The following is a 27163-nucleotide window of genomic DNA, read 5'->3' on the forward strand; positions in this document are numbered from 1 at the left end:
AGCAGCACAAAGGTGTGTTCATGCAGTAGATATGAGGTAGCCTTTTGCTGTAAACAGAATAATAATTTTATTGTCACCTATGTAAACAAAGTGGGCTTGATGCTTTTGTGTTTTTATTCTTCCCCCTCCACCCCCCATCCCCTATCCCTCCCCTCCTAGAAAAGCTAAGCACCAGTAACTCCMACTGGAAGCCAGTGGGAGCTGTGGATGCTCAGCATCTCTGAAAACTCAGACCCTGTGAATGTAAAGACACAAATGCTCACGTAAGCAACCAGTACAGAATACCACGTCATCATTTCACAGGAACTTACAATACAAAACGCTGAGATCTGATTATCAGAAACGTAGTCTATGTCAACTCAGAGGTAGTTACTAACATCAGTACATAATACTTATAYAGAGATAAAAAGGTCTAAGACTATTTGGTTTGTTCTGAGTAAGCAGGTCTGTAGACTATTCTGTAAAGAAAAAACAACATCACATGGTATATTCCCTGAGCAAAGTTCTTTGTCCTGAGTATGTTATGTAACAGTGATAACATTCTAATATATAAAAATAAAACCTTAAGCTTTCAACAATAAGATAGGGTTTGGTATGTGCTCTTAGCAGTTCAGTCTGACTTTGGTGCGCACAGTGATTTCAAACAGCACCAATCAAAATCTGCATGTTGAAAATATTTCCTTATCTCAGCTCTGAACTTCTTACATATAAACAGGGAATGACCAGTTTTCAAATCCACAATTGCCTATTTCTATAAGGAACTTTGGTTTAAATTTTCAAAGTGACCTAAGTTTTGCATCTTTGCTGTTTAACCTGGTTTTTACACCRACTAGAAGGTTAAGCAATGCCACTTTGATTTGTCTACATAACTTAAATAAGTTTACTATCCTTACATAAGGCAAGGAAGTTCTCTATAGATATATCACATTCAATATCGTCAAAGGTAAGCTTTGCATTAGCATACTGAGAACTTCAGCATAAACCTTGAGATTCTTGCGAACACTGGCAAGGAATTCACACAAAATAATTCCCTCGGAATTGTGCCCTTCACTGAGGAGTTTGATTATTACCTGTTTACTGAAGCAGCAGCAGCACCAGTAAAAGTCTCATGTGGCAGGACGAGTGGGAAGGGGAGGGCCATGCAACGAGCCAGCTGCATTACCTGTTGTAGCTATCAGCTGCAGAGGAGTTAGCACAGTAAKACTTTGGCTCGCTGCAGCCTTTCGYSCAGGCTGTTTCTTTAGTTTGATTATCCGAGCTTAAAGCTACCCGACACTTTCAAGCTTTAACAGCCTGTGTTTATTGCCAATGTTAAGGATTATACAGGTTTCTCTAATTAACTTACATCCACAATGGGATTTGTCAGAGTATGTTATCTTATGTATGACTTGGTAATTCAAAAGTTACAAATGGAAAGTGACTTGAAGTTTTGATAGGCTCCAACTCTATTAACCCCGAGCAAAGCCTGCAGCCCAGGGAGTCTCACTCTGAGGCCACCAATCTTTCTCCTCTTTCACACAGAACTGTGTGGTCCTAGTGCACCCTGGACCAAGGCTGGTCAGCAGCAGCCCCCAGTTCGGAGGAAGGAGATGATGCCCAGGGCTCCTGGCAAACCTGCAGATGCCTTCACTCAGGCTGCTCTGCCCATATGCCCTGTCATCAGCATGGGAGGCTGGCTGARCAACCCCAAGTACCCATCAACCTTAATTCTTAAGAAACTATTTAGCCCAGGATCTCAACAGTTTTGCATTTTGTTTTCTTTAAAATCCAAACAGACAACAACAATAACAATCTCCAGGGAGTTCTCTCCATGGTATTTCAACTGAAAGTAAGGGGGAAGACCCTTCAAAYTGAGGGATGCTACTTGGGACCAAGAGAAATTGCTGCTGCTGCTGCTTCTACTGCCACCAAGGTCCCCTAAATGTTCACAGAATACAAATGGCCARCCAGGATGGCATCCTGACACCATTCAAAAGGGTCTGTTTGGTAACAACTTACACATACTCCCCTACACAACAGACATCTAAATTACAGTTACAATCATATTAATTTAACAAAACTTTTTGAGAAACCATCACAGAAACTACACATTCATTGTCTTTTCTGGAGCTTTAAACTCCTCACCAACAAAGCGTGGTGGCAACAAGAGTTGTCTTGAGTCATGTCACTGCTCTGCACTGGCATGGGGAGAGGGTGGGTTTTGATACTTTGTGCAGATGAAAAAGGGAGTATTTCAAATTGATGGTATGGGGGATGTCTTAGTATCTTTAGTACCATATGGCAGCTTCAAAATATGAAAGTATCCTTTGGTTTGCAAGAGAAGTAACAGTCTTGCTCTCAGTTCTATGTGTGGTTTATCAGTTTTGGTTTGTTTCTRTGTGAGATTTCTTGGGTTTTCTTGTTTGCTTTTTGAACAGGTTTGGAAACAGGTTCTAGGAATGAGTTCAGGAACACTGGATACCGTGACTATTGCTTCACAGTAATATCTGGTAGGATCTGGAGAATGAGCTGATGGAAAAATATATATTTATAGATATGTACACATACACATACGCACATGCACACTCACACACACACACAGGAAGTAAAACATAATGCACCCTGCTCAAATGTATTTTGCTTGGAGTGATTTGTCTATTAAAGAAAAGAAAAAAAAAAAAAATTCACAGTTCCTCAACAGTAGTTAAAATTCCAGGTCAGCTACTGATAATGAAATTATTTCCCCTGTACTTGCATGAGGTAGACATCCCAAGAGGGTAAAGAAAACGGAACATTATGACAAAAGCATTAAGTTTTTTTCCTTTTCTGAACAGAAGGCCCCTTTCTGTTCGGTTCTTCAGGCGATGCGGACAACTTACTCGACGAAGGTTCCTGTGGCGACCTGCCCGAGCGCTCCGAGATCTCCGACCTGCCTTCCTGAGAGTGCGATGGAGACGAGAAGCCGTGCGTTCCTCCCCCTTCTCTCAGCAAGGCAGARGTGGAAGGCTGCGGTTCGGCCTCGTGTCTTCCCTGAGAACTAGCGGGCTGCTGCGAGACAGTTTTATGGGGGCAGTTCGCCACCATGTGCATGATGCTCTGACAGTAATGGCACTTCTTTGGCTGCGGAGGTAGACTACATTCTTTAGCGTGGTGGTCGAGGCCACCGCAGTTGTAGCATCTAAAACCAAAGAGAAAGAGCGAGTTTAGCAAAGCAGCGCTCAGCGGGAAGGTTTCCGCGGGCGCGGACCCCACTAGAGGGCAGCAGATCTCCAGACATCGCCATCCCGTGTCCCTGCCCGCCCGCCCGGACTGGCGCGTCCCGCTGTCCCCGTGTCGCTGTCGCCGCCGCCGCGCCGGGCGGGGATGCTCCGGCTGGGCCGCTCCCGCAGCCAGGTCCCGATGGACACGGTGCTGTCAGCCAGGGAACACCAAACCCGAGGGGACACGGTGCCGTGCCATGAGCCAGGCGCTGGCTGTGTCCCAGGGCTCCACCAGGCATGGCGAGCAGCGGCTCTGCGTCGAACCTCTGCACGGGGGCCAAGGGTTTGTAATGCCATTTACGGGTTCGGGCCAAAATAAAAGCAATAAAGCCCCGGCAAGAGTCAGGAAGCAGGGTGTGCTTGTTTTCCCTCAAAACTCCCGAACCACGTGCACACGGTTGTGACSGGGGTGCCGCTTTCCATGGGATGCGCTCCCGGGAGCCGAGGCGGGCAGAAGCCTCCTCCAGCCTCACGGACAGGGCTTGTCCCACATTTCCCAGAAATGGCTGAAGCCCACAAAGACCCTCTATTTAACCTTGTTAGCCAGGGGAGTCCTGAAGAACYCGCCAGTAATTCCTTACTGAATCCTTTGTAACACGCACCAGGAACACCAGTTATTGGATTACATTATTCTARCACAGGCTACAAAGAAATAATTACACGCCTTTGGCATGGTGACCTCATGTGCACCACTAAGTTTTTTTGTTTTGGCTATTTTTGTATGGTATCTGTTTCTTTGTTTTACAAAACTTGCATTGAATGCATAGACAATTTATAATAATCGAACATGCTACTGGAAAGAACTAAACCTATTTTTTCTTGGTTTTCTTTTCTTTAATCATCAACTAATTTTAAAAAATGATTGCAGAAGTACTTAAGTCTATGGAGTCAAGGATTAAAAAAATAAGAATGTAACTATGTACAAAATACTGCAACATGTTCTGGATCAASCCCCCATAAAGATATTTTACATTTTCAGGTTCCTTGAAAGTACCAAGGCACTATTTGACTATTTCACCTAGTATTTAGTAGTCTCTACTTGTTTATCCAATATCAAGAAGTTTAGTTCATGCAAAGCTGTATGTACAGCCCGAGTCTCATCTACTAAACTTGCTTTACCTTGCAAAGAAATGCTATTGACAAAACCTGTGTAATTTTTTTTTAAAGACTGCCAAATGGCCGTTAACACTTGTAAACCCACTCCAAGATACAATCCCTGGCACCGCCCACTTCACACCCCTTCATCACGAGTAGCAAGACATCAACCATATCTTCATTTCCACAGACAAACGAAAAAACAGCACAAGTTGCTCATGGCATGCTGCATGCCACCATGTCCTACAAGACTGACCTATAATATAAAGAAGTTAAATGATGAACAGAACTTCATTAATCTTTCAGAAATTATTGTAATTTATTGTTGTATCTTCACTAAAAATGAGTAAGAAGAAACCAAACCCAGTGAACGCTGCACTTCTACAACTGCATTAATAGGTTTTAGGTGAACTGGTTCCATTTTGATGTCACCACTGCACTGAAATTTGATGTGATTTTTCAGTGGAATTTGAAGACTATGCTTACAYTGCCCTGTCTGCATATACTACAGACTAACCCAATGAAGAGACACAGAGTCTAASAAAGCTTCCCTTGAATCACAAAGAAAATAGCAGTACAAGCCCCATTATCACTTAGTATTGATTTCTCTAGCACAGGAAGAGAAATGACATACTAAGTATATTGTAAAATCCAAACATCCTGATCTAAGGCAGAAACATCAAGCTTTTTTCTCCTACAGTTAAAAAAAAAAATGCAAGCTATTAAACAGTATCCCTCTGACTACTCTTCCCCAAATCATTTCAGGTATTTTTTAATTAGTGACTCCCACTTAACAGTATGTTCAGCATTCAGTCTTTCTAACTGGCATTCAGCTGTGTTTCCACTACAAGCTTTCTAAACACTTTCTGGATAAAACAATATGGAAATGAGCCTTGCAATTAGAGAAACGAAAGAACTGCAACAAGTAAAAATCTTTGAATGTTTTACCTTCTCCCCTTCCAATAAATACACCTATGAATCCACAAATGTGGTATTGATTGTAATTTAGGTTRTAATAGAGAATTATGTTTATCATTACCTTTATCATCAGTTTTTAGCAGCGTACTTGTCCCTGGGATAAGTGCATTGTAATACACTATAGCATAGGAGTGTGCAGACATTCTGGAAACCGTGTATTTTATCTTAATTAGGAATATGGAATGTTACAGCTGTGAAAGCATTTGCACATTTCTTTTTTTCCCTTAATATCCCATCTATTTAGAATTGTTAAAATAAACAAAAAGTTTGAAAATAGGGTAAAGGAGCAGGGTAGGTAGTACCCATGGACAAATCWATTTAWTCAGTCACTATGGCATGCACTGCCRACCACTTCACCTCACCAACTGGCCAAAAACCTGCTGTCAGGGCCCTGCTTCCACTCAAGGGCCTCTGYCACCCTTGGCATATATACTTATCAACACATCCTGTTTGCAAAATATTGTAATTCCTTGCAATTATTTAAATTGCCAGTAAATTGTCACTGTAAAAGAGAAACCTCTATCAGAAGTAGTCGTGATTAAAYTCTGATTTGGCTTTTTGGGGATGTTTTTTGTTACCAACCAACTCAAGCATGTGGGTGAGGTCACATTAGAATATGTATGTGCCAGGCAGGGTRTACCTGGACTTACACGGGAGGGTGGTATTTATTCAGTTCTTTTAAATAAGAATTCATTGCTTGATAATCACTCTTACCAGGAGAACAGATCTCACCTGCTCTGAAATGCCTTCYCTTTTCAGGGGATTTACACCAAAATGGAAGTAGTTATCTACCTCAAGAGCTCCCAAATGATACACAGCATCATCCCCAGGCACTAAGGCATGGCATTAACCCTTTCCTGAGCGCCTCAGCTCTTTGCTCCTCCCTGCTGTGTGTCCTTACCTCACAACATCACGAAACCTGAGAGCACAAACCTGAGAGCACGAGTGCACGTGGAAGCTCACACATTCACACCTCTATGTACATAATACAAAGAACAACACACCAGCTGCCTCCTGCTAGGAAAACTGACCAATTCTCATTCGATTCTGTTCACAAAACCTCTAGGTTAGTGCAACCATAGCAAGCATCTCTTCATTTCAGAAGCAGCACAGAAAAGATGTACCTTAGCTTAAATACAAAATGCAAGTTTATATGTAAATTATACCATTAAATGAATAAAACACAAAAAGCCCTTGGAAGTGCAATTATAATAGAATCGGCACTTACAAAGAACAAAAGTAAGAAGGATTTGCTAAAATAGGATTGTCTTTCTCACAGTAGGCTTCCATGATTTGCTAGGTAGCTTCAGGCTCAAAAACATAAAGAGACAGCAATTATCCTAACGGAAAATCCTTTCTTCACTACAGCACTGACAGGGAGGTGAATCAGGGTGACTTTTTTTTATATAAAAAAGATGAACATCTTAATAAAGGAACACCTTGAGGAACTTSTCTAGCATTGTATTTCAATACTCTCAAAAAATCTGTAACATTAATACCTGCTAATGAAGAAAGAAAAGAACATATAGCAAGGTTAAAAAAAGAGCTCCTAAATTCACTATGGATTTGTGATTGAATAGAACCATACATATTCAATGAAACATGAAGAAGCAAAAGTGTACAGATTCCAACATAAACGATGCTATATTAATTGCAAGAATCTAATGACGGAAATTGATTAGATGTACTCAATTTCACAACCAAATGATACTATCTGGTCTTTAGCTTTTTTCCCTTGTTCCAGCAATCAGATACTCCTACTCAGGAAGCACACCCCAGCCCTAGATTTTCTAAAACAACAATACCCCTGCCTTGCAAATACATTTTCCACAGCAACAGCTCAGATGGGTTAAGCAGCACTAGGTAGGGTAAACACAACTGCTTGCTTCTTTGAGCTGTTTTATAATATAATTTAGATGATAATCCAATACATATGATGAGCAGAGAATAGTATGTGTAGCTTGAGACTGTTGAGGGAAAAAGCTGTAAAATTACCCTAGTGACTGACTTGGGGGAGGGGGAACAGGGAATAAGGGGTTAACATCTAACAGAAATAGGAAAGGGAGGAAAGGGGGTACAGTCAGAGGAAGATAATAATTCATCAGGATATACTCCACACCAATTCCTCTTTTGTTCTTCCTTTCTGAATGCTATCAGGCAACAAAAAAAAGTGATTCTTGGTTAACAATACTCCATCTCGCAACATTCATGTCTTGAAAAATAGCATGGAATTCTAACACTATGTGCACGTGAGGCGCTGTTACAACACACTGAATGCAACTGCGCAGTTAAAGCGTAAATGAAATGTTTAAAATCGTACCTAAATGTGCTGTCCTTTTCAGCCATTACTTTCACTACATAGCTAAAGAAGGATAGATGGAACATGAAGCAGATTTCTGCAGCTGTATTTTGCAAAGGGCTGCAAAGGGAGGTTAAACTATCCATGATTTAACAGAAACTATGGCTCTTAGACATACCTAAGATTTTCACTCTTTGAGGTTCCAGTGACTTATTTTGAAAATCAGGCCATGAAAGAGTGCAWAGGGATGCTTTTCACTACTGGATGTGACACTTAGAAAAGCTCAGGGTGGAATGTGCCCGCTCAGGCACCACCTGGGACAGTGAAAAAGACTTCCAACACCTCAGCAGGGCTAAAAGGATCGTCTGGACTATTGACGATGTGCTAATTTCAAGTTGTCTTTGTTACAACTTGAAAGGCCAGGTGGGACGGGGGTTTCTAAACAACCTGGTCTAGTGGAAGGTGTTCCTGCCCTTGGAGGGGAGGTTGGAACCAGATGGTCTTTAAGGTTCCTTCCAASCCAAASCATTCTGTGATTCTATGATAAATACATTTTAATGAATTACTTAAACATTGTAGTAACCATATCTTGGATATCAAATTTGTCACAGCAGCACCCAAAGGCTGACAGAATCACAGCTGATCACTGCTAAACTGGCATTTCCTGTATATTACTGTATTATARAAAGACTAAGCACTTTTACTTACTAATATGAAAATCCTCTTTGCTGAAGCCTTGCACTTACAAGTGAAAAAATCCAAAACCAGTTTTGAGTAATTTTGAAACAGGCCATTCATTACTCTTATGCCTTAAAACGGTCCACACAGACATCATCCTTTTAGAGCAAAAAATGCTGAAACTAAATATGAGGCTGCAATCCCTGCAACCTAAAAACAGGCAACAACTGCCCCTGGAAAATAAAACAAGTTTGGTTGCAGGAGAAGTAGGAGTCCATGGCAAGGGAGGAATCGGGGAGATGTTGGGACCCTTGCACTGGACACTGCTGGCAGTTCATTCCTTCATCCACAMTTTTACCGGGAGACTTCCCGTGTTTTGGAAGATGCACCATTTCCCTCCCCCTCCCGCCATAATCCACTTTTAAGCAGCATTAAACCTCAGGAAACACAAAGTTAGCCTGTCATTATTAAAAAAATCATGGGGCACAGAAATGAGCCTGGCTGCTGTGCAAGGTGGTGCTCCCTCATTGCCAAGCTCTGCTGGACTCCTCTCTGCACCCAACAGGGAATTCACATGCACAGAAGTGGCCCAAACTTCTTTGTTTTTGAAGGATAAAACCACTGGTGACAAAACAAAACAAGACACACAGAAGACGAGCGGAATGTAGGCACTCTGCTCGTGCCCTCTGAGAGGGAAATGGATGGAATGTTCCAGGTCACATTCACGTTGCTGCGGTTCACAACGTTYGGGTTATCAACCTTTAATTCTTAAGTTGTAGCTGAACGCAGGAGAGAATACAGGAAACTTTGAAAACACTCTAATAAGGTATAAAAATTCAAAATAGTGAATACTGAAATGCTACTGAAATAATAACTCAAGGTCAAGTGAAATTACCTTGTTAAATAAACGAGAGAAAAGAATATTTACCGCCTTCATCACAGCATTTATGGTTTGTCCATCAAGCAGGCTTACAATGAGGCAAAAAACCTCACTAGCACCCTCATTTACCAATCCATGGGGGAAAAAAATCAGTTTAATTTTAAAACTGTAAGTATTTTTAATCAAGAATGTTGTAAAACAGCATATTATCAATTCAGAAAATGGCACACTGGTGCCACATTTAGGTTTGTGCTGGTCCTGTGAGTGTTTGCTACCCTGAACTCCTCATTCATGCAAAACACCGTGCAGAGGCGACATGCTGGGAAAGTTAATTGCAGGCTGGCATTCTTCAGTGAAATTCAGTYAGAAAATTTCCTGTGCTTTACTAGCTTTTTGAGATATATAACAAAAATACAATTAAAAAAAAAACCTCCTAAAGAAAAAAATAAGAAATACAATAGACATGCTCACCTATCTATTTGTCCTGTGATTCCTACAACTCGTGATAATGTACCAGAGGTCCAAGACTTTCAATTTTGTGAGAAAAACAAGGTCCATCCATTTTTTTTTAAGCTTGCCTTCTTTCATTTTACAGATAGCCCCAGCACGCTGACACAAACCCACTGTCTGCGAGGCTTCCAATAACACAGGGTGGAATATTGATGATGTTTACTCTTGTTACAAATAAATAAATAAAAATGCTCTGTTGTAAACTCATCAGATCGACTAGTTTTCTGTGGTTAGTTCTAAATCAATCTATTTTCCCCAGTGTATCACAGAAGTAATATCAATAGGTTACGGTCTTTTGTTGCTCGGCTTTCCCCTCCCCCTTCCCCCCAACAAAGAAGCTGAAAAACAACGTGGGGCATTTGCCTGATAAATCAGGCCTGTCAGGATACAATTTAGCTTAAGTTCATGAGGAAATAAAATTGTTTAAAATYTGCTAATACAATTTTACTGGAAGGCGATGGGGGTTTTGTTGTTTTGTTTTGTTTTTTGCAACCAAGAACAACAATGAAAGAGAAAGGTGGCTCAAAATGCACAAAATGCAGCCTTTTTCACTACAAAAATGGAAATGACTACAGAGACAGCAGCTCTTAAAAAATAACTTCAGCAATGTCATTTCCATTCTTTCTTCCTTTCCATGAAACCTTATCTCTACTATCCAYTCAGCTCCCTTTACAGGCTTGGACGAAAATTATTTTTCACATAATCACACAAAACTCCTTAGGAAATGCAACCTCACGSAGGAATGACTTGGATGTATTTTCATTATTACAACTAAAGGGTTTTCTTTATATTAAGAGCTAAAATCTCCTGMAATAACAATTTACAAAGTGAGGTCTTTGTATCTAAATAAAATGAAAGATGGTTTTGCTCCAAYAGTATCAATATAGCATGAAAAGAATGTGTATATTTTAATAGCTTTAACCCATCCAGATAAAGCAGATACAGAATCAGCGATGGCTTAAGGAAGTTACGCTTTAAACAGTCATATATCACACATTTCAAACGTGAAAGATTACACCATGACTTCAAATAAGTCTACTAATCTTTTTGCACTATGAAACCACACACACAAATATTCTCAACCACAAATTTCCCTTGTAAGCTTTCATTTCTGTGGGAATAATAAAAGAAACCAGTTTCTCAGYGAAAACAGTTCCGTATGTGGTAATTTTTTAAGGAGCATTTTGCACAGTTCATGTTGGTGGAGAGGCAGCCTGGGGTTGGCTCTGGGCATTGCTGCTGTGGGTACCCCACATGTGCAGCCCTCTGCCAGAGCCAGCTCGGGTGCTGGGCTGGTGCTGGGGTGGCCAGAGCTAAGCACACCTCGGGTGCCTGTGCTCAAAGTGCTGCTCCGTGCCCCTGTTTACAGAAGCCCAGCTCGGTAACACYAGAAGCCTTTCACAGAGGTGGCTTGAGCCTCCTGGCCATGTGGATAAGGATGCACGCTGCATAAAACCGGCTCAACTCTTTCTGGGTCAGTGAGGTGCTGTTCATGAGCTAAGAGGCATGCCTGACCTTATCTGCCTCTCAGCAGAGCTGGTTCCAGGGTTTCCACATCCCCTGATCAGTTAATCCACAGATGAGATAAAAGGGYAGTAGGTAACTGGGAATCAGTTGTTAAAAACTGCCTTTTCCATTTTGTTACTCATTTTATCACTAAYATTAGCAGCAAATATAAGTCACAACTCACAACAGCAGGAAACAGCAAATAGCATCCTGGCAGAAGGGTGGAGCATTGAAGCCAGTGGTAGAGAATGAGGAGGAAGAAAGCTGCTCTGGAAGTTCATAACSTATTCTTCCTCCCCAAATACCAGTTCAGAGTTGTAAGACTTTAGGTATCTCATCTAAATCAGTATCATGCACAAAGATTCACAAATACCTGGTGACAGGAGTATGGGCTGACTGAGATCCTACCCTTGGAATGGATTCTCCTTCTACATACACTGAATTACATGACTTGCACAAATATAGGCTTCACTAGTGTTAAAGACTGCAGGAATTGACCAGCAGCTCACATTTTCATTTCATTCTTCAGAAACAAAGGGATGGTTACTGTCTGACACAGTCCCTATGAGGAGACCATGCCAGCCATCCCTACWGGGGCTCTTTCCAGAGCTCATGGCACTGATAAAGTCACCTCACATGAATCACATGGAGGGCTTCCTATCCCAACTGTGACACRAMAGGGCATCACACATGGTGGGTGGTTTTCCTTARAACAGCACCCATTCAATACCCACAAGAAYAATTAAATAATTYAGATGCTCTGTAGCCACACTTTAATGGCAAAATCTGCATCATTCTGATTGCAGTGACTGAGAAGGGAAGCGGCAAGCTCCTTATTTGCTATTCTGAACTTGCATCTTAGGATGTCTAAAATGGGCTAGCTTCATATTGACCCTATTACTAAATGGCTGGGCTGAGCATTTTCTGTAACACATTTTTAAGAGGCTTTCAGTATCTGAAAGAAAAAAAAAATTATTTTGAAACTTTYCACATTAAAATGCGGAAGCAACAGCAAAGCGTGAAGAGAGGATTTCRGCTGCAACAGGATTAAGCCTTCTATGTCAAAGCTTTTAATTCCCACCTGAGGCAGGTACTCTTGTTGTCCCACACTGCCTGATCCCTGAGAATTAAAAGAGAAATAATGCCATTTTCTACTATTCTGCCCTATATCACAACCAGATTTATCCTCATTGTTAATTCTCACTATAATTAGTGAGGTAAGAATAAGTGTTATCATTATAATTGTGTAGGTAAGAATAAAAAGCACATTTAYGGATATAAAAATTATTGTTAATTCAGAATTTGGTGTTTCCTTTTTCCCTGTTTGGCCTCAGGGTGGCAAATCTCAGGCACGTGTTTAATACATATTACTCTGAATTTTGTTAATTCTGTAACCAGTTAAAAAYAATGGAACATAAATAGTTTCCCACAGTATGTGGTAAACTAGATCACTTTATCCCTCTTGCTTGAGATTATAGACATTAAGTGATATCGCTCCAGTAAAATTGTAACAGTGAAGTTAATAAAAGTTTTCTTAAATATTACTAGTTCCCAAAAACAGAGCATCTTAATGGGCCTTAGTTCTGATCTCAATCCCAAGAGTGTAGATCCAGAGCAATTTTGATGACATCGCAGAGCTTATTTTCTGTTCTCTTTAATAGTGTAACAGAGAAAAAGATTTCTCATTGTGCACGAATACTGAAAAGTCACACTGTAGCAGCCAAGGCTGCTTGGCCAAGRTTGCAGAGGTCAGGCTGATACAAGCTGTGAGGCCACGGAGCAATGCAGGCTGAAAATCCTTTGTTCCACCTGTAAATCTGTGTTTGCTGGTTGATGTAACATTTGAAAGCAGAGCACAGCATAAATCACAGAGTTTAAAAAAGAGAACCAAAGAATTATGGCAAGGGTAGAGGAGTGATGTGCCTTCTGCCCATTTATGCTCAGCCTTTCAGCTGAAGAAAGAATGAGTGAATGATTTCAAAATTAAGGGYGTTTTTAGGCCAAGGATCAATTTTTCTGGCAGGACTGATGAATTAGGAGATTTGATAAAACAGGAACCCTGCACTTAAATAAAMTGTTTGAAAGCAAAGAAGGATTCAGATAAAAGCACCCCAGTTGTGATGAAAGCAGGGGAGGAACACACTACAGGCTGGACATCGAGCAAACCGGCCACAGGAAAACACAATGGATATGCTCTCTGAACATAGCACAACCAACTTCCTATAGCTTTGACCAGAAATTCACACCCAAGCCACAGCTTCCATTTTGGAAGCCCTGAATTTATGTTTTGAAAGCAGTCACAAACCAGAGGAGTGGTTAGTGCCAGCATCATGTCTGTGTGTTAGCAGTTCCTCTTCACTCTGAACCTAAGAGCCCTCCAGTTATCCAGCAGCACTCACTGGGAAAGGCAGGAACACTGCACATTACGAATGGAAGTGCATGGAGACAGAAAGGGCAACTTATTTTAATGCAAGGGCAGAAGGTGTAGTGATAAATCAGGTCACTGGCTGGGGTGGAAGAAGGCATGGGTGTCTCTGCAGTCACTTAAAGAAGCGTGCACAGGTCAGCAAKGTACTGAACTGGGGAATGGTTATGAGGGGAATGGTTAGAAGTTATTCCAATTTGGAAGGAAAATCGTGACTTCCAGTAAAATAAAGGATTACTCAGTTAACGCTGGTCATCTGTCTGCTCTCCTCAGATCCCAGGCTCTGGGCACGTTTGAAGATGCAGAAAGGTGACTGAGATGTACTGCAGGGGCTAGGAATGAACATATGACATGTCAAATCCATAGGAGTTCATTAGCCCTGACTGAAACTCAGTTTTTTCCTGCTTTAATGTTTATTTACCATACTGTTATAAGCTTATGGAGACAATTATTACTATTCATTGAGCAGTTAATTATTCTAGTGTCAGATCTTCCACAGGAAAAACTGGGACTATCCTTCTGCCACAAGACCTTAAAATATCACAGCTGAACCAGCTGGGGCAGTGGATTTGACCTCACAGCTAGACAGAAAACTGAATTTATTCCTCTTTTTCATTCTGGATATATGCTCAATGCTAGAGAGAGGAGGGAGCTCACTGGAGGGAATTTTGAGGGAGCATGGCTTCTCAGCAACAGGCTGGATCAGGGCCTCAGGAGATGCTTTGGAGCTGAACTCTTCACCCTCTGCACCTGAGGGAGGYCCAGAGCTCCACCACTGTGTCCCCTGCAGGCACGCTCTGCCCCATATCTGGTGGCGCTGCTTCCACTGCTGGGTAAAATCCTCTTGCAACTGGTCACCGACCCCTGTTCCCCAAAAAGCAAAGATGAGAAACCCTCATTTGCAATCCCCTTCCAAAGGCTGAACAGCCATTTGAAGGTTACAGCAACCTCCTGATGGAGGGAAGATTTGCATSCAAACACATCTTTCACACCAAGTGAGGTATGTGGTGAACTCAAGGACCTTTGGAGCAGGTTAGAAGGGCCATACAAGTGAAGGGGAGAACTCAGAAGCCAACCTGGTAATTCCTGAGGGGCTCAGCTGTAAAAGCTGGAGCACAGAGTTGCTGCTGCCCCATAAAAATCCCAGTTGACACAAGACATCGACAGCAAGTAAAATTTGGGGTTTGAGGTTCTTGGCAGCAGCTAAACATCAAATCCAGGAACCAAATGCCTTCTGTGAGGCTGGAAATAGTCACACCTGAAGTGTTTCAGCCATAGTGGACAAGGCACCAGACTTCTAAAAGTCTGTCACTTCCCRTAATATTCCTGGATAATTCCAGGAACAAATCAATTGTTTATTAAACCAACCTGACTCTTGAAAACATAAAAGGACAGAAAGCTTTGCTCCTAAATCAAGGTCCCTTTGATCCTCCTCCTTACAAACCTTCTAATCAAAATATCCAAAATTCCTGGAAATGTACAATTCCACATAACCACAAAATGGAGGGAGACTGTGTTCACCACACAGGACTCTGGATTTCAAGCACAACCCACGAAGTTCTGTCATGAAAAATCTCACCCTTCCCAGACTCAGAAGCTGGTGGTGGAGAGCGTGGCATTAACTTCTTTCCCTGTCACAGGCAGCCGGTGTGACACTGTTAAGTATAATCAATAATTTAGATATTTAAATGCCTAACTYCCACTGACTTCAGAGGCAAGCAAGGTCCTCACAGATTTGAGGATCTGAGTCGGTGCCCCTTGGGATTATATCGGATAAACCAAGGAAAAAAAAACCCATTATGGTACAACAGTACAACAGTATGGTGATCACACCACAAATGAATTGCCATTCACTGAACTAGCACATCCTGGACAATGCATAAAATACCTGATTGTGAAATTTTTCTTTGCTATAGCTATTTACCACTGTCCAACCATTAGCAWGAAAAGTCATAGACAAGTTGTGAAAAGTAATTTCAATTACATCAGAAACATTACACAGAAATAATTACACAGAAAACATTACACAGAAACATTACACAGAGGGCTATCATGAGTTCAACTGGACTTCACATAAATGTTGAAACTCCCTCCACATCTTTTTCATTCCCTGCTGGCAGGAATCACCAATTTAAGAATCAGATGAAGAAAGCACTTTCTAAACTATTAAAAGATCTGAACTAGAATGTCCTCAACAAACTACCATGCTTTGCCTTCACTCCAGCTTTCTGCAAAGCTTTGCACAGCAAGTACCATCGCTGCTTGCTGTCTTGGCAGCAGCAGAGACAGCTCCCAGGGTGCCCTTCTGTTTTCATACTTGGTACTGCAAAACAAGCCAGCAACAGTGTGCCGTGCCAGGCAGAATGCAGGGAAGCATCAGGGATCCTGCTTGAATGCTGCAAACCATCCAGAACCATAAGCAGTGACCAGGACTCCAGCTCAGCTATTCTGCATTTCATTCACAGCTTTTCCTTGGGTAATGTAAAAATAGATGGAAGGCAATTGCTGAGTAAACAGCCCCATTTCCAAGAAGAATGCTTCCAAAGGCATATGATCTGCTTTCAAAAATTCCTAAGGATGATCCWTGCAATGATCCATGCAGACACTAAAACGCTAGCCAATTCTCAAAGGACAMATTTTCAGTTAATTCACTTACTTTCTTTTCAATTTGTAGCATTTGTTTAGCTTGGTTCATACCACACCTCCAGTTTTGARACAAAATCATAAATCATTGCATTGGCACAACTGTGGGTGTGATAAACACTGTCAGGAGGTGGGAGGGAGTAGATTAAGCAATGAAATTCCCATTGTCCTCAAACGCTCTTGAAGAGGAACTACARTGTGGAACGGGCACTCTGTGTCTGGGATTTACTCCTGCAGGTCACAGCACATACATGGCTTTCACACAGATCTATGCTGTATTTCTACCTGGATTCATAAATCTGCCAATATTCCATCTGATCCCCACCAGTAGGTGTGTGTGTGTAAGAGTGGATGAAAGAATCAYGCATTTTAAGTCCAGGCACAAGATGCAGATGTGGAACTTTGTTCTGTGTGGCTGCGGCTGAATTTCTTTTCAGTTACAGACAATGAGCTGGAAAAGAACTTAACTGACAAAAAGTAGCTGAGCTGTGTGCTTTGAGTTAAATCCACTCTAAATATAGTGCACACAGATACATAATATCCCTCCTCTAAGGAAACAGGTTTGTACACCGTTCTTTTACATATTACCCATAAATCAACCAGTCCGATTTCAGGTTAATGTGTTTTTTTCAAGGACTGTCCCTCCACTCATGCAGAGCATAGCTGGGGTATTTCCCACTTCCTGCCCATGCAAGTTGCAGCTGGACCATTTTCCTTCTAACCCCTTCACAGGTTCTGCCTTGCTGTGTTATTCTTTCTTCATTTTCCTACCAATGCTTCGTGTGGAAGCACTGCACCTGTCAGGGCTCAGCAAGAATAGTTTTCAGACTATTTTCTTTTTGAGGCTATTGTTAAGGTAAGGCTTGAGTCAAAAGCTGCTGCTCATGGACAGACCAGCAGCTAAAAAGGGRGAGAAGAGAAGGGAAGGTCAATGGTTTGTCACCAATTAGTCATGAGATGACTCCTCAGCTCCATTTATTTTGCCTGYAGTTGCCTCAAATGCAGTGGGCAGGAAGCCTTTGAGAGAAGCCTGCCAACTTYGACATGCCTGTCAAATTTACAGTATTGTACATTTGCTAAATTGCTCCAATTTACAGTAATCACAGCTATGATTTCAGGACTGCTCACCTGCTGGAAAGGAAAAGCCTGGAAAGCACAAAGCAACTGCTCAACCCTGGTGAGGCTGATGCCAACCTTTCAGCAGCATCCTCCAGAGGCAGTGTGTGCCATCACAGCAGAACTGCACTTTCACCAAGCAGGAAGAWCAGCATGGCCTGAGCCAAAGGCGAGACTACTGACACTGCCAGGATAACTGTGAGTCAGGGATGTCTGCTGGCTTTATGGAATGCAAGGTTAATTGTTTAACTTCAGGAGCAATACCAAGTTCTGTTCTGCTGCTAAACTCACAGTTCATGGTCAAAGGCAGCCAAGATGGCCAGGTCTCTGGTAGTGTGTTCATTTGTGATTCAAGGCAACACTCACTCCGCCCTGAGGAATGCCTTGAACACCTCTGGAGCAACAGGGGTATCGTCTCTCTGTAAATTACCTTAGATATGGAATTGTAACTTTTTTTTTACTTAATTTACCTCATATGTAACTGCTCAAATGCTTGTCTTACAGACCATAAAACAGCTTTGAAATTGAATTATCAACTCTGATATTCATTCAACAACGATTTTAATTCAAGAGTGGGACATCATATAGGACACTTGGATTTCCTCAGACATGTCAAAGCTGAGACACAGGACCCAATTTCTGCAAAATGCTGTGATAATTCCCATGCCTTATTACACTCAATGGCATGGAAGTTAACAGGCCAATGTACCTGTTGACACACCACTGCCTCTCTAGAGCAAAAATTTTTTAAAGGTCATTATTTGCAATGGTTAACCATGCTACTGTCTAAGTCCTTTGGTGGCCCTGAAAGCAGAACGCTTTACAACAGAATACTCTTACGTGCATCAGTATCCCTTTAGGCTTCCAAGCATACTGAAGTTTTGCAGTAATCATACCAGAAARGCTGGTGGCAACATTTCTGCAGCCTCTGATCATTTCTTCTGTTACTGAATCCAGCCTTTAGTATTATCGTGTCCTTWAATTATTTGGAGCAAACAATATTTGACTGCAATTCTAGTTTGTTGACAGGATTTTCTAAAAGATTATCTGGTAAAAAAAGTTCTCTTGGAAACAGTGCTTTAAAATTATCTAAATGCTGCTACTCAGTATCTTTGAAAGAGCACCAATACCAAATGTGTTTACCACACATCTCGGGCGACTCTTGCCGTGTGCGTTTAGAGTGGCACTCCCTTCGGTCTGGCTCCAAAGTTAAAGCATCTGAAGTGTAAATTGCGTGTGACACAGCCAAGGAAACCCACTTTACTTTAACCTTGTTAATGGYGAGCCAGATGGAACCGCTGAGGCCACCCATTGTTCGGGTTTGCATTTTTGTGTAATGCCATGGTGTAGGTCCATAGGGCCTCATGAATTCCCCTCCTCTGAATATATACTGTGCTGTTAAAGGCACTGAAAGGATCAAGCTCTGCTCTGAGAGCAGCTGGCTTTGTATTTTTTTAATGGTTGTTAGCAGCAGCAGCAGGTCCATTCTACTCCCCTATTCTTCCTCTGCCCTTCTTAAAATCCTGATCTGTTGGTTCTTGAGGGAAACCAAACCCTAACTCTGACCTATATAGCACATCATACATTACCTCAGGGTCATTACCCCAAATATTCATCAAAAGTCTCAGATTCTGCCTCCCTCGCAGCCTCAGACTCTGCCCCAGCAGTTCTTAATCACACAAGTAATCATCACTGACTTCATCAACAGTCAGGTTGTAATTTCTTTCCTACCAARCCCAGGTAACCTCTGACTGCATCGTTTTTGTTAATGATCACTGCCTTCTGAAAATGTGGTCAAATCTCTGWCTTGACCTCTTTTGTGCCTTCAAGATGAAAATGGAAGTAAGAGAAGTTTGAGTAGAGATAGACAGCCCACAGCAGATGACTCAGCCCGTGAAATCAGGGGATGCTTGCAAATCGTTACACACCGAGAGCCATTTGTACRGCATTTGTGATGGAGAAGATGATACCTCGCAATGCCTGTGCAATGATGCAGAATTGTCAAACATTTCCTGATGAAAAGCTGCAACACATGACTTCACAGAGGTAATGGAATACCCACGAGACTGCAGCTGGCTGCCTAGCAGGTTTCCAGTTGCTGTGCAAGATAACATAATTTTGGGAGAGCAGAGCACTGTTCTCCCAGTCTGCTCCAGCTGTGGCGCACGCTGTTCCGCACAGGATGAAAAAAGCACAAAGCCTTCTCTGCGGCCCTTCCTCCCCAATGGGCCTGCTGTCAGGAAAGCAAACTGCACCTCAGGAAAAGGAGGCAGCAGCCAGAAMCTACTGAATTGCACCACTGAGCACCAGACAATGTGTCTCCCTCTTTGCAGAGGACTTGGACAGCACAGTTAGCACAACCTGTGAATGGCACTAGAGGGATGCTGCAAACAATTATCTGCTCTTACAGAAACTTACAGAGGCTTTGGCAACACTGAGCTTGAATAGGCTATTAAAAGAGCTGAGAAACCATAATCAATACTTCAGAGCAAATTCCCCGATCTGCTCAAAGTGGCTTGCTTTTGCACTCCTGCTACCTGATTCCCAGGCCAGTGCCTCTCCTATGGCACAGGAGACATGCTACTCCCGGAAACAGATACTATCCCTGCCATTCCCAGTTAGTGTGTGTGCCTTTAGGAGAGGGAGACAGGAGGCACCTGAAGCTCAGCACCAACTGGAGTAAGGAATCAAKGACCTGATCATTTATCTTCTTTCTCCAAACTGCTCTAGATGCTGTCAGGAAAAGCAGCTTCCACCGTCCTACATGCTCCCCAAAACCAGCAAAATGCCAGCCAAACACTTTCCTGCGGTTCCTATAACCTGACATAAACACTTTGGGCAACCATGGCTGGCAGGAAAAGGGGAAGACCAACTTACCCCAGTGTCCCCAAGGGCAACCACAGGGGACACACCAGCAGGAAAGGCAGGACACGGTAACTTCTGYTTTCCCCCACAAATGTGAAGTTCAAATTCTGTCCCTCACCCCTTTATCTTTTCCATAAATAGTAGGGTGCCACTCAGGAAAGCAATTTTTAACWTGAATGTTTCTTTAATATGGCTGTCCTTAAAGGCTCTATACATGGTGGTGCTGGCATCAGTGGGAGATGCTGCACAAGGCACAGCATTTTTATATTCACTGTGTTGTCAAAACCATTACTCATTCTAAACAATAAATTACAGGGGAGCATGGGAGGTACAAAACAAAGTAAAGCTCAGTGAACTATTTTCACCAATTTCAGAGTTCATGCACTGGACTGTCTTTAAATGAACGGTTTTCCCTTAATAATTTTTGAACACCATACTACCCTTAGTACATTTCCATTGTCTAAGAAAATAATCTAGTTAACAAAACACAAATACTAGGCAAGGTAAATAAAAATAAGACACAATTCTGAACTGATAAACTAACATTGCACTTCATCCACTTTTTCTARTTTTCCCATGTCTTCTCCATTAGCAGGATGCAAGGCTGTCATAAATATTTTGAGATTGGACAGGATTGATTGCCATTGCCTGCAGTTCTTATGTCCTTTTCTCATGAACATTCTTAAGTCCTAAGTCCATATCTCAAAGCAAAAGCTGTTAATAACCCTGGACTGATGTGACGCTCWGTACTTTAGCACCCTAGGATGGAGATTATATGCCCCCCCTTGATTTCAGCATGTTAAGCTTCCTTGAAGCTTTGTTTCTTTCAGAGGCAGCTGCCTGCATTTCCATACCTTACCCTGCTTCTTGCCACTAGAGCTTAAATCACATGCRTATCAGTTAGAAAAAATAGCTGCAAAATTATTTTTTCCTATGAAGTCTTGTAGAATTAATTCATTCAGTTGGTAACTTTCTTCGGTTGATGGTGATGACAAGAAGAAAACCATAAGCTGTCTTATAGAAAGGGAAGTCATCAATAAATCAGGACTTTAGTTGCCAGTACCACACTCTTTGTACAAAAGGAACTCTGAATAGTATTAATATCACCATAGAGCTTTACCATAAATTAATTTTTCTAAAATCAGACTGGTTGGTTGTTTGGGGTTTTTTTTAAGACATCTGTTTAACTTTCTCAGTAACTGAGAGAGATTGAAAAAGTTGCAATAATGCTAGTTTACTATCTCAACATCACAAAACAGCATTTTACAACTTACTTTTATACTTGAACAGCATTTATGAATGCTTGGAGAACTCACTGATTCCTAGCACAAACTAGGAGAATATACACATCTGGAAATATCAGGGGATATATGTTTCCCTTTTTTTTTTTTTTGAAGCCTGGAAAACACAACATCGAGTGAATTGCAGATTGAGTTTCACACTTACTGACACTTAAGTTTGCCTTTCAGTGTTACAGCACTACTAACTTTTAAATGCTGATTTTATATAATCTTTCCCACTTGGTGAGAAAATTTCCTTTGAAGAACTGTCATTAAGAAAGCTGAAACAGTAACTCGTTCTGTATGACATACAAACACTCTATAATTGGTGCATGTGGTAAAATGAGATGGAAAGAACATAGTTTCTGTTAGTGTGTGTGAAATTTATATTATTTTTTCCTTGTCACAAAGAAGGCCAGCTATAATTTTAGTACATTTAAGTTCCCAAGTAGGACTCTGAAACTGTAACACACTGAAGATAATATGATTGATGYGAAGTAGCAGAACACTACAGCAGGAAATGCTAGTTTTAGTACATATCTCCAATTGTCTTCACATCGTTCACAGCACTTCAAACTAACGCAAGAGAAGCAGAAAAAAAAAATTAAACAGATTGTTTAGCGGAAGCTGGCAGGGAAGGAAGAGCTGTGATGACACCACACGCTGACTCCTCCAAGCCTACTGCTTGCATTTTGCAAGTTTTGAGGAGCAGCTCCTGAAAGGCAGGAAAGGAACTGAGAAATGACCACTGCATACGTACTAAAACGCCARACTAGAAGCTAACAGTGAATTAAGCCTGATCACTGCAGCTTTTTAAGGCTGCTCTCCARCCCCAAAGGGGTGTCAGGCACCGAGCTGAGGAATGCTGCTTACCTTCCCAGTCAGATGCCAATTTCCTGGTACTGTACAGTTTCAGAGATAAGTTAATGGTGTGGTGGCACCAAAGCATCTAAAATAGGTAGGATTGCTTTTTGCATCCTGTTTTCTTTCCCTGGCCAGGAAAACCACAAGCTGCAGCTCTGCTRAAAAGCACAGACCATCGTTCTTGTGGGCAACTGTGCGCAGTGGGATCTACCGCCAGTCTAACAGAGGAAGCTCAAATAGAAAAGACCTCGCCTGGGACACTCCCCAAACCCTCTGCGAGGTCTTGCTGATGCCTAATTATACCTCTGGCCTTTTGGAGGCCAAACCCAACTCCCTGCTGGGTTTTGTGTTCCTGACACTTTCCTCCCCTGAACCCCGCTGGCTCTTAAATCACCACCTGCCACCAGCGAGGGCAGACTTCCTATCGCTCCTGCTGCAGAGGCCAAAAAGCTGCCGCCAGCAGGGAATGTCTCTGCCACGCCGAGCAGAGAGCACAACACGCCTCATGCCGAGCTGCCCGTAGGGTTTCTCACACCAGATAAACCCACGGAACGCGGAGCTGTTACTGAGAGGCGTCCCTCGCTCTGTCACCTCTCTGTCCCTTTGCTCCTCGGTACCTTTCATTTCTGCAGGATTAGTTTTTGCTCAGTTACGCTCCCTGAACCGGCTCTCTTGAGGAATTAGATCGGCACCAGCGACGCTGCGGGGAGAGGACCACAAGGCTGGCTCTGGGTGCAGGGGGGCCACGGCAGCTGGCCTGGCCACGGTAATTTGAAACTGCACCCTGGCAGAGACCTGGCTTCAGAGTCAGGGGCAGCATCCCTTTCTTTTAAAGTCACAGTTCCCCTACAGGAAAAAATAATAAATAGGGATTAAATCTGTTAACGCTGTCCAGAACCTTGGAGATTCCCATTACTTCAGCTTGTACAGCAGAGTGGAGAAAAATCAACAAGAGCTAAAAAACCTCTTATGTTTTATACTTAAAATTAATGCAGCACTGCTTTCTAAAATTTAAATTCCTTTCACCTTAATGGCACCTATATTCTGGTTAAAGAATTTTGCTGCAATTGTTGGGGAGAGTTTTGGCAAACTTAGATCAGACATGATTAAACACCAGCTGTGTGTCCCCAAGGAACGCCAACATGTGACAAGGAGAGTCCCAAAACCCATCCATGTATTAATGGACACATGCATGAGATACAGAACCAGTGCATGAAAGTTTATTCTCTAGATGTTCTGTGTACATGATTTATAGGWACATATAAAGGAAGAAAACCTCAGGAAGTTCAGTGCCTACATTGACAATGACCTAGATATACTCAATTTTTATTGAGTATGTTTACTGAGCATGTTTAAAACACTTATTAATGCAAGAAATTTCAGCTCCCAAATCTGAAGGAATCTGTCTTGAATACCTCTGAGAAAGGGTATGGCRTAAGGCTGGGCCAAGGCCACCTGTGTACTTTTCCCATTTTAGTCTTCCTTTCAGAGAGGCTCTTTTCCCTTGTGGAAAGAGACTGCAGCATATGCGGAATTATCTTACTGACACATTGTGCCAAACAGGTCTCTGGGGCTGTGTGCATCACAGCATCCTCAGGAGAACTCTCCAGGCCACACTGCTTGACCATACAAGCAGGCTCAGCCTGTGTTTGGAGTGCTGCCTGAAAACCAGGAGGGGCAATTTCACAGGTGCCCATCTTTTCTGTGAGCACAGCGCAGCCCATCCTGTCCCACCCCGGGACTCCAGCCCCAGCACACCCRCAGGGAGCCGGGCTCTAGCACCAAACCACAGCCTTGCCACATTGCACAGCAGCCACAGCAGTGCCACACACCTTCCTTTGGGCTGGCGTTCACAGACAGTGCCCATCCCATGCACAGAGCGCCTGGGGCTTCACCCCTGGGCAGCTACGACGGGGTGAACCCCCAGACTGCCCCAGCAAAGAGCTGTAGCCCAGCCAAGCAGAGCCCTGGCCAGCCCTGCACCCTGGACCGTGAGTGAAAAGCACTCAGCCACAACCTCTGCTGTTCTTTCTCTTGATCAGCTTGCAGCTGACTCATGTTTGGTACTCCCTCTGAATCATGTGAAACGCGCTTTAAAGTGAGCTATTACTCACCTTCTCTAGGGGGAAAATGGGGGMAAAAGGAAAGTGAATACTACACACTGCCTGATTTGGGGAGGGAGTATGCCAAAGATCTGTCTGCAAGCACTGGAAGTCATCAGTCCACAGAAAGCATCGGATCAGAAGCAGCCCTGCTTCCACATGTCATGAAGGGGTGAACACTGCCCACCCACCACTTCTATTTATTAAGTCAGCCCCAGTCCCACAAACTACTCAGTTCATATCCAGTGATCCCTTTTATCACACTTCCATCCCATCTCCAGTTCTGCATAYCCCCACCCTTCACTTCCATCCTCATTCTGTTCCTAATAGCACGTTTAACTTTAACACACTGATTTAGCTTTTACATACTGATAGGAATGAACCATTTCAGAGGTCATAGGACTGCTTCAAGGAAATAAGGATTTTTAAGCTGACAGACTTGAACTATCATTTAATAAAGCAGTGCCTTTTTTAAAAAAACAGATGTTGTAATATTATTAATAGTAATACTAATACCCATAATACACATAAGCCTGTTTCTGTGCAATCTCTTTAACTAAATGAGAATATGCTTGAAATAAATATCTCCTAGCTAAATAAAAATGGATTTATATGCCGCACACCAAGTTGTAGTATTCTACAATATAAGAAAATACATAAACTTACGCAAATTTACCATCTGCTACCATAGAAAGGGAACATGGTGGTTTTCTGTTCACAACAGGGAATCTCATTATTGCAGCTGGATGTTTTGCTACAGTAATTAGTGTTCACACAGCGTCACAATTAATTTCCAGTACTAATACCACCTTCATATAGATTTCACTTACAGTCTCAACCAGAATCTGYAATTCAGGAATTTTTTGCAGGTTTTTGGAAACTCTCAACTGACCTTACACAGGCAAGACCATAGAAGATAAAAGAGCATGTGACATTGCTACTTCTGCTGTCACCTGGCCCAATTACAGCAAGCTAACACAGCTACATTATTATTGCTTCATTTTGGCTAATATGTCATAACTTACYAAGTCATCTTTCTTTTGGCACCCACTTTCTTTAATGCATCTGAGGTAATCTTTCACAAATCTATTGCATATACTATATATGTTTATACAACACATGTATACAACAGATTTAATAATAATCTTTTTTTCCTCTTGACAATTAAAGTCAATCTTCCATAAAACACATCTTAACACTGTAAAGACTTATTATTCTGACAAACTCAAAAAGTTTTCAGATTTGACTCATTCATATTTTATGGAAGAATTAAGCAAGAAATGTGGGTTATGATGAAAATTTATATATAATAGCTTAGATTTATTACTACATACTCCTAAAGATTTTATGGATAGCTATCACCTGACATATCTCACAGTCATTCATGTTCACCTGGCAGCTGGAAACARCTACAACCACTACTACAAAATGCTTTTTTGCTGGCTTCTCATTCAAATTAGCGGCTAGAAACAGATGAGAAACATAAACCTCAATAGTCTCTTAAAAAAAGAAAAAGGCCACCATTAATCCAGTTTTCTGGAACCCTCTGAACTTGACTGCATTTCTACAAAAGGTGTTTTCTGATGAGTTCTTATTTTGAAAAGGAGGGGGGCAGTGCAGGCTAAACCCTAGAAAGCAAAGCAGAAGTAATAATCTCTTTATGGCAGTTCATGGTAAGGAAGTGACTCAGCTGAGGCAAATTACAGAGTCCATTTGGAGACACTGATTCCAGGAGCACCAGGGCTGCAGTCAGGAATCTGGCACAGCTGCATGGCCAGAAATTTTAACCTTCACAAACAGATAAGCCTTAAAAATACCATGTGCAGTAATTCTAAACAGTTTTGTCTACAGCATTTTTTGCTGTGAAAAGAACTTGTAAGGGAACCGAGGATAAATTCTCTAGGTATTTCTCATAGAGACCATGCAAAAACAAAGCAGTGTTTCATCTTAACTCAAAATAATTTCTAAGTCATTCAAAAATTGCATTATAACTTTCCTGAGTTTTGAACTGCCCCTCCACAAACTCAGCAAGCAGTCTCATGTAAAATTTGGAAGCAGCTCTTAGCACATTCAGAACTAAGGCCACAACAGCTAAGAGATTAAAAACCTTCAGTGCCCTAAGAGTATCTACTAGAGTGGTTTTCAATCTGCACATCTCAGGAATCTACAGATTACTTTTAAAGGATGGGCAAAAGATATGAAGAAAAGCAGGTGATTGAAACATCAAACATCATGAAACAAGAGGATACACACATCCAGCAGAAATCCTGGGGAGCAGGTCTTCCAGCTTAAAAAAATATGTGTGTGCATCACTGCTCTTTTATAATCCTAATAGCCAAGAATCACAGTTACTATTGTAATTAAACACTACGGTGATTTTAAATATTATATGGACTAAGAAGAATTGCACTGAAGAGTTTACTATTAAACACAGAATAGAAGGAAGGTGTAGAAAATGGCTCAGGCAAACAGGAAAGTTATTTTAAGTCGAGTCAGGCATGCTATTTTTGTAGTTAATATTTTTTCTTTATTAATTAACACATCCTCAGTTCCCTCACAAGAATCACAAGCTCTCCCATGTGGATAACCGAAACTGTTCTGTAAAACAGAATTAGCTCTCCAACCATSGATTATTTAACCACAGAGTGCGCTGGCAAGCAAGACTCCCAAAATGGCTGATCAG

General features: G+C 41.9%; 1 protein-coding gene across 2 annotated transcripts in view; it reads right to left on the reverse strand.

Annotated features, from left to right (window-relative positions):
* Positions 1-2787: 2787 nt before the first annotated feature.
* The window catches only part of LIN28B (lin-28 homolog B), an 84685-nt gene continuing 60309 nt past the window's right edge, over positions 2788-27163 (reverse strand). For both annotated transcript variants that reach the window (XM_057375420.1, XM_057375418.1), the window contains exon 4: positions 2788-3157. In XM_057375420.1, the coding sequence (XP_057231403.1) occupies positions 2788-3157 (370 nt within the window). The remainder of the gene's footprint in view (positions 3158-27163) is intronic.

The sequence above is a fragment of the Malurus melanocephalus genome, unplaced genomic scaffold, assembly GCF_030028575.1.
Source record: "Malurus melanocephalus ecotype Western Australia unplaced genomic scaffold, MMel_1.1 scaffold_248, whole genome shotgun sequence".
Lineage (NCBI taxonomy): Eukaryota > Metazoa > Chordata > Aves > Passeriformes > Maluridae > Malurus > Malurus melanocephalus.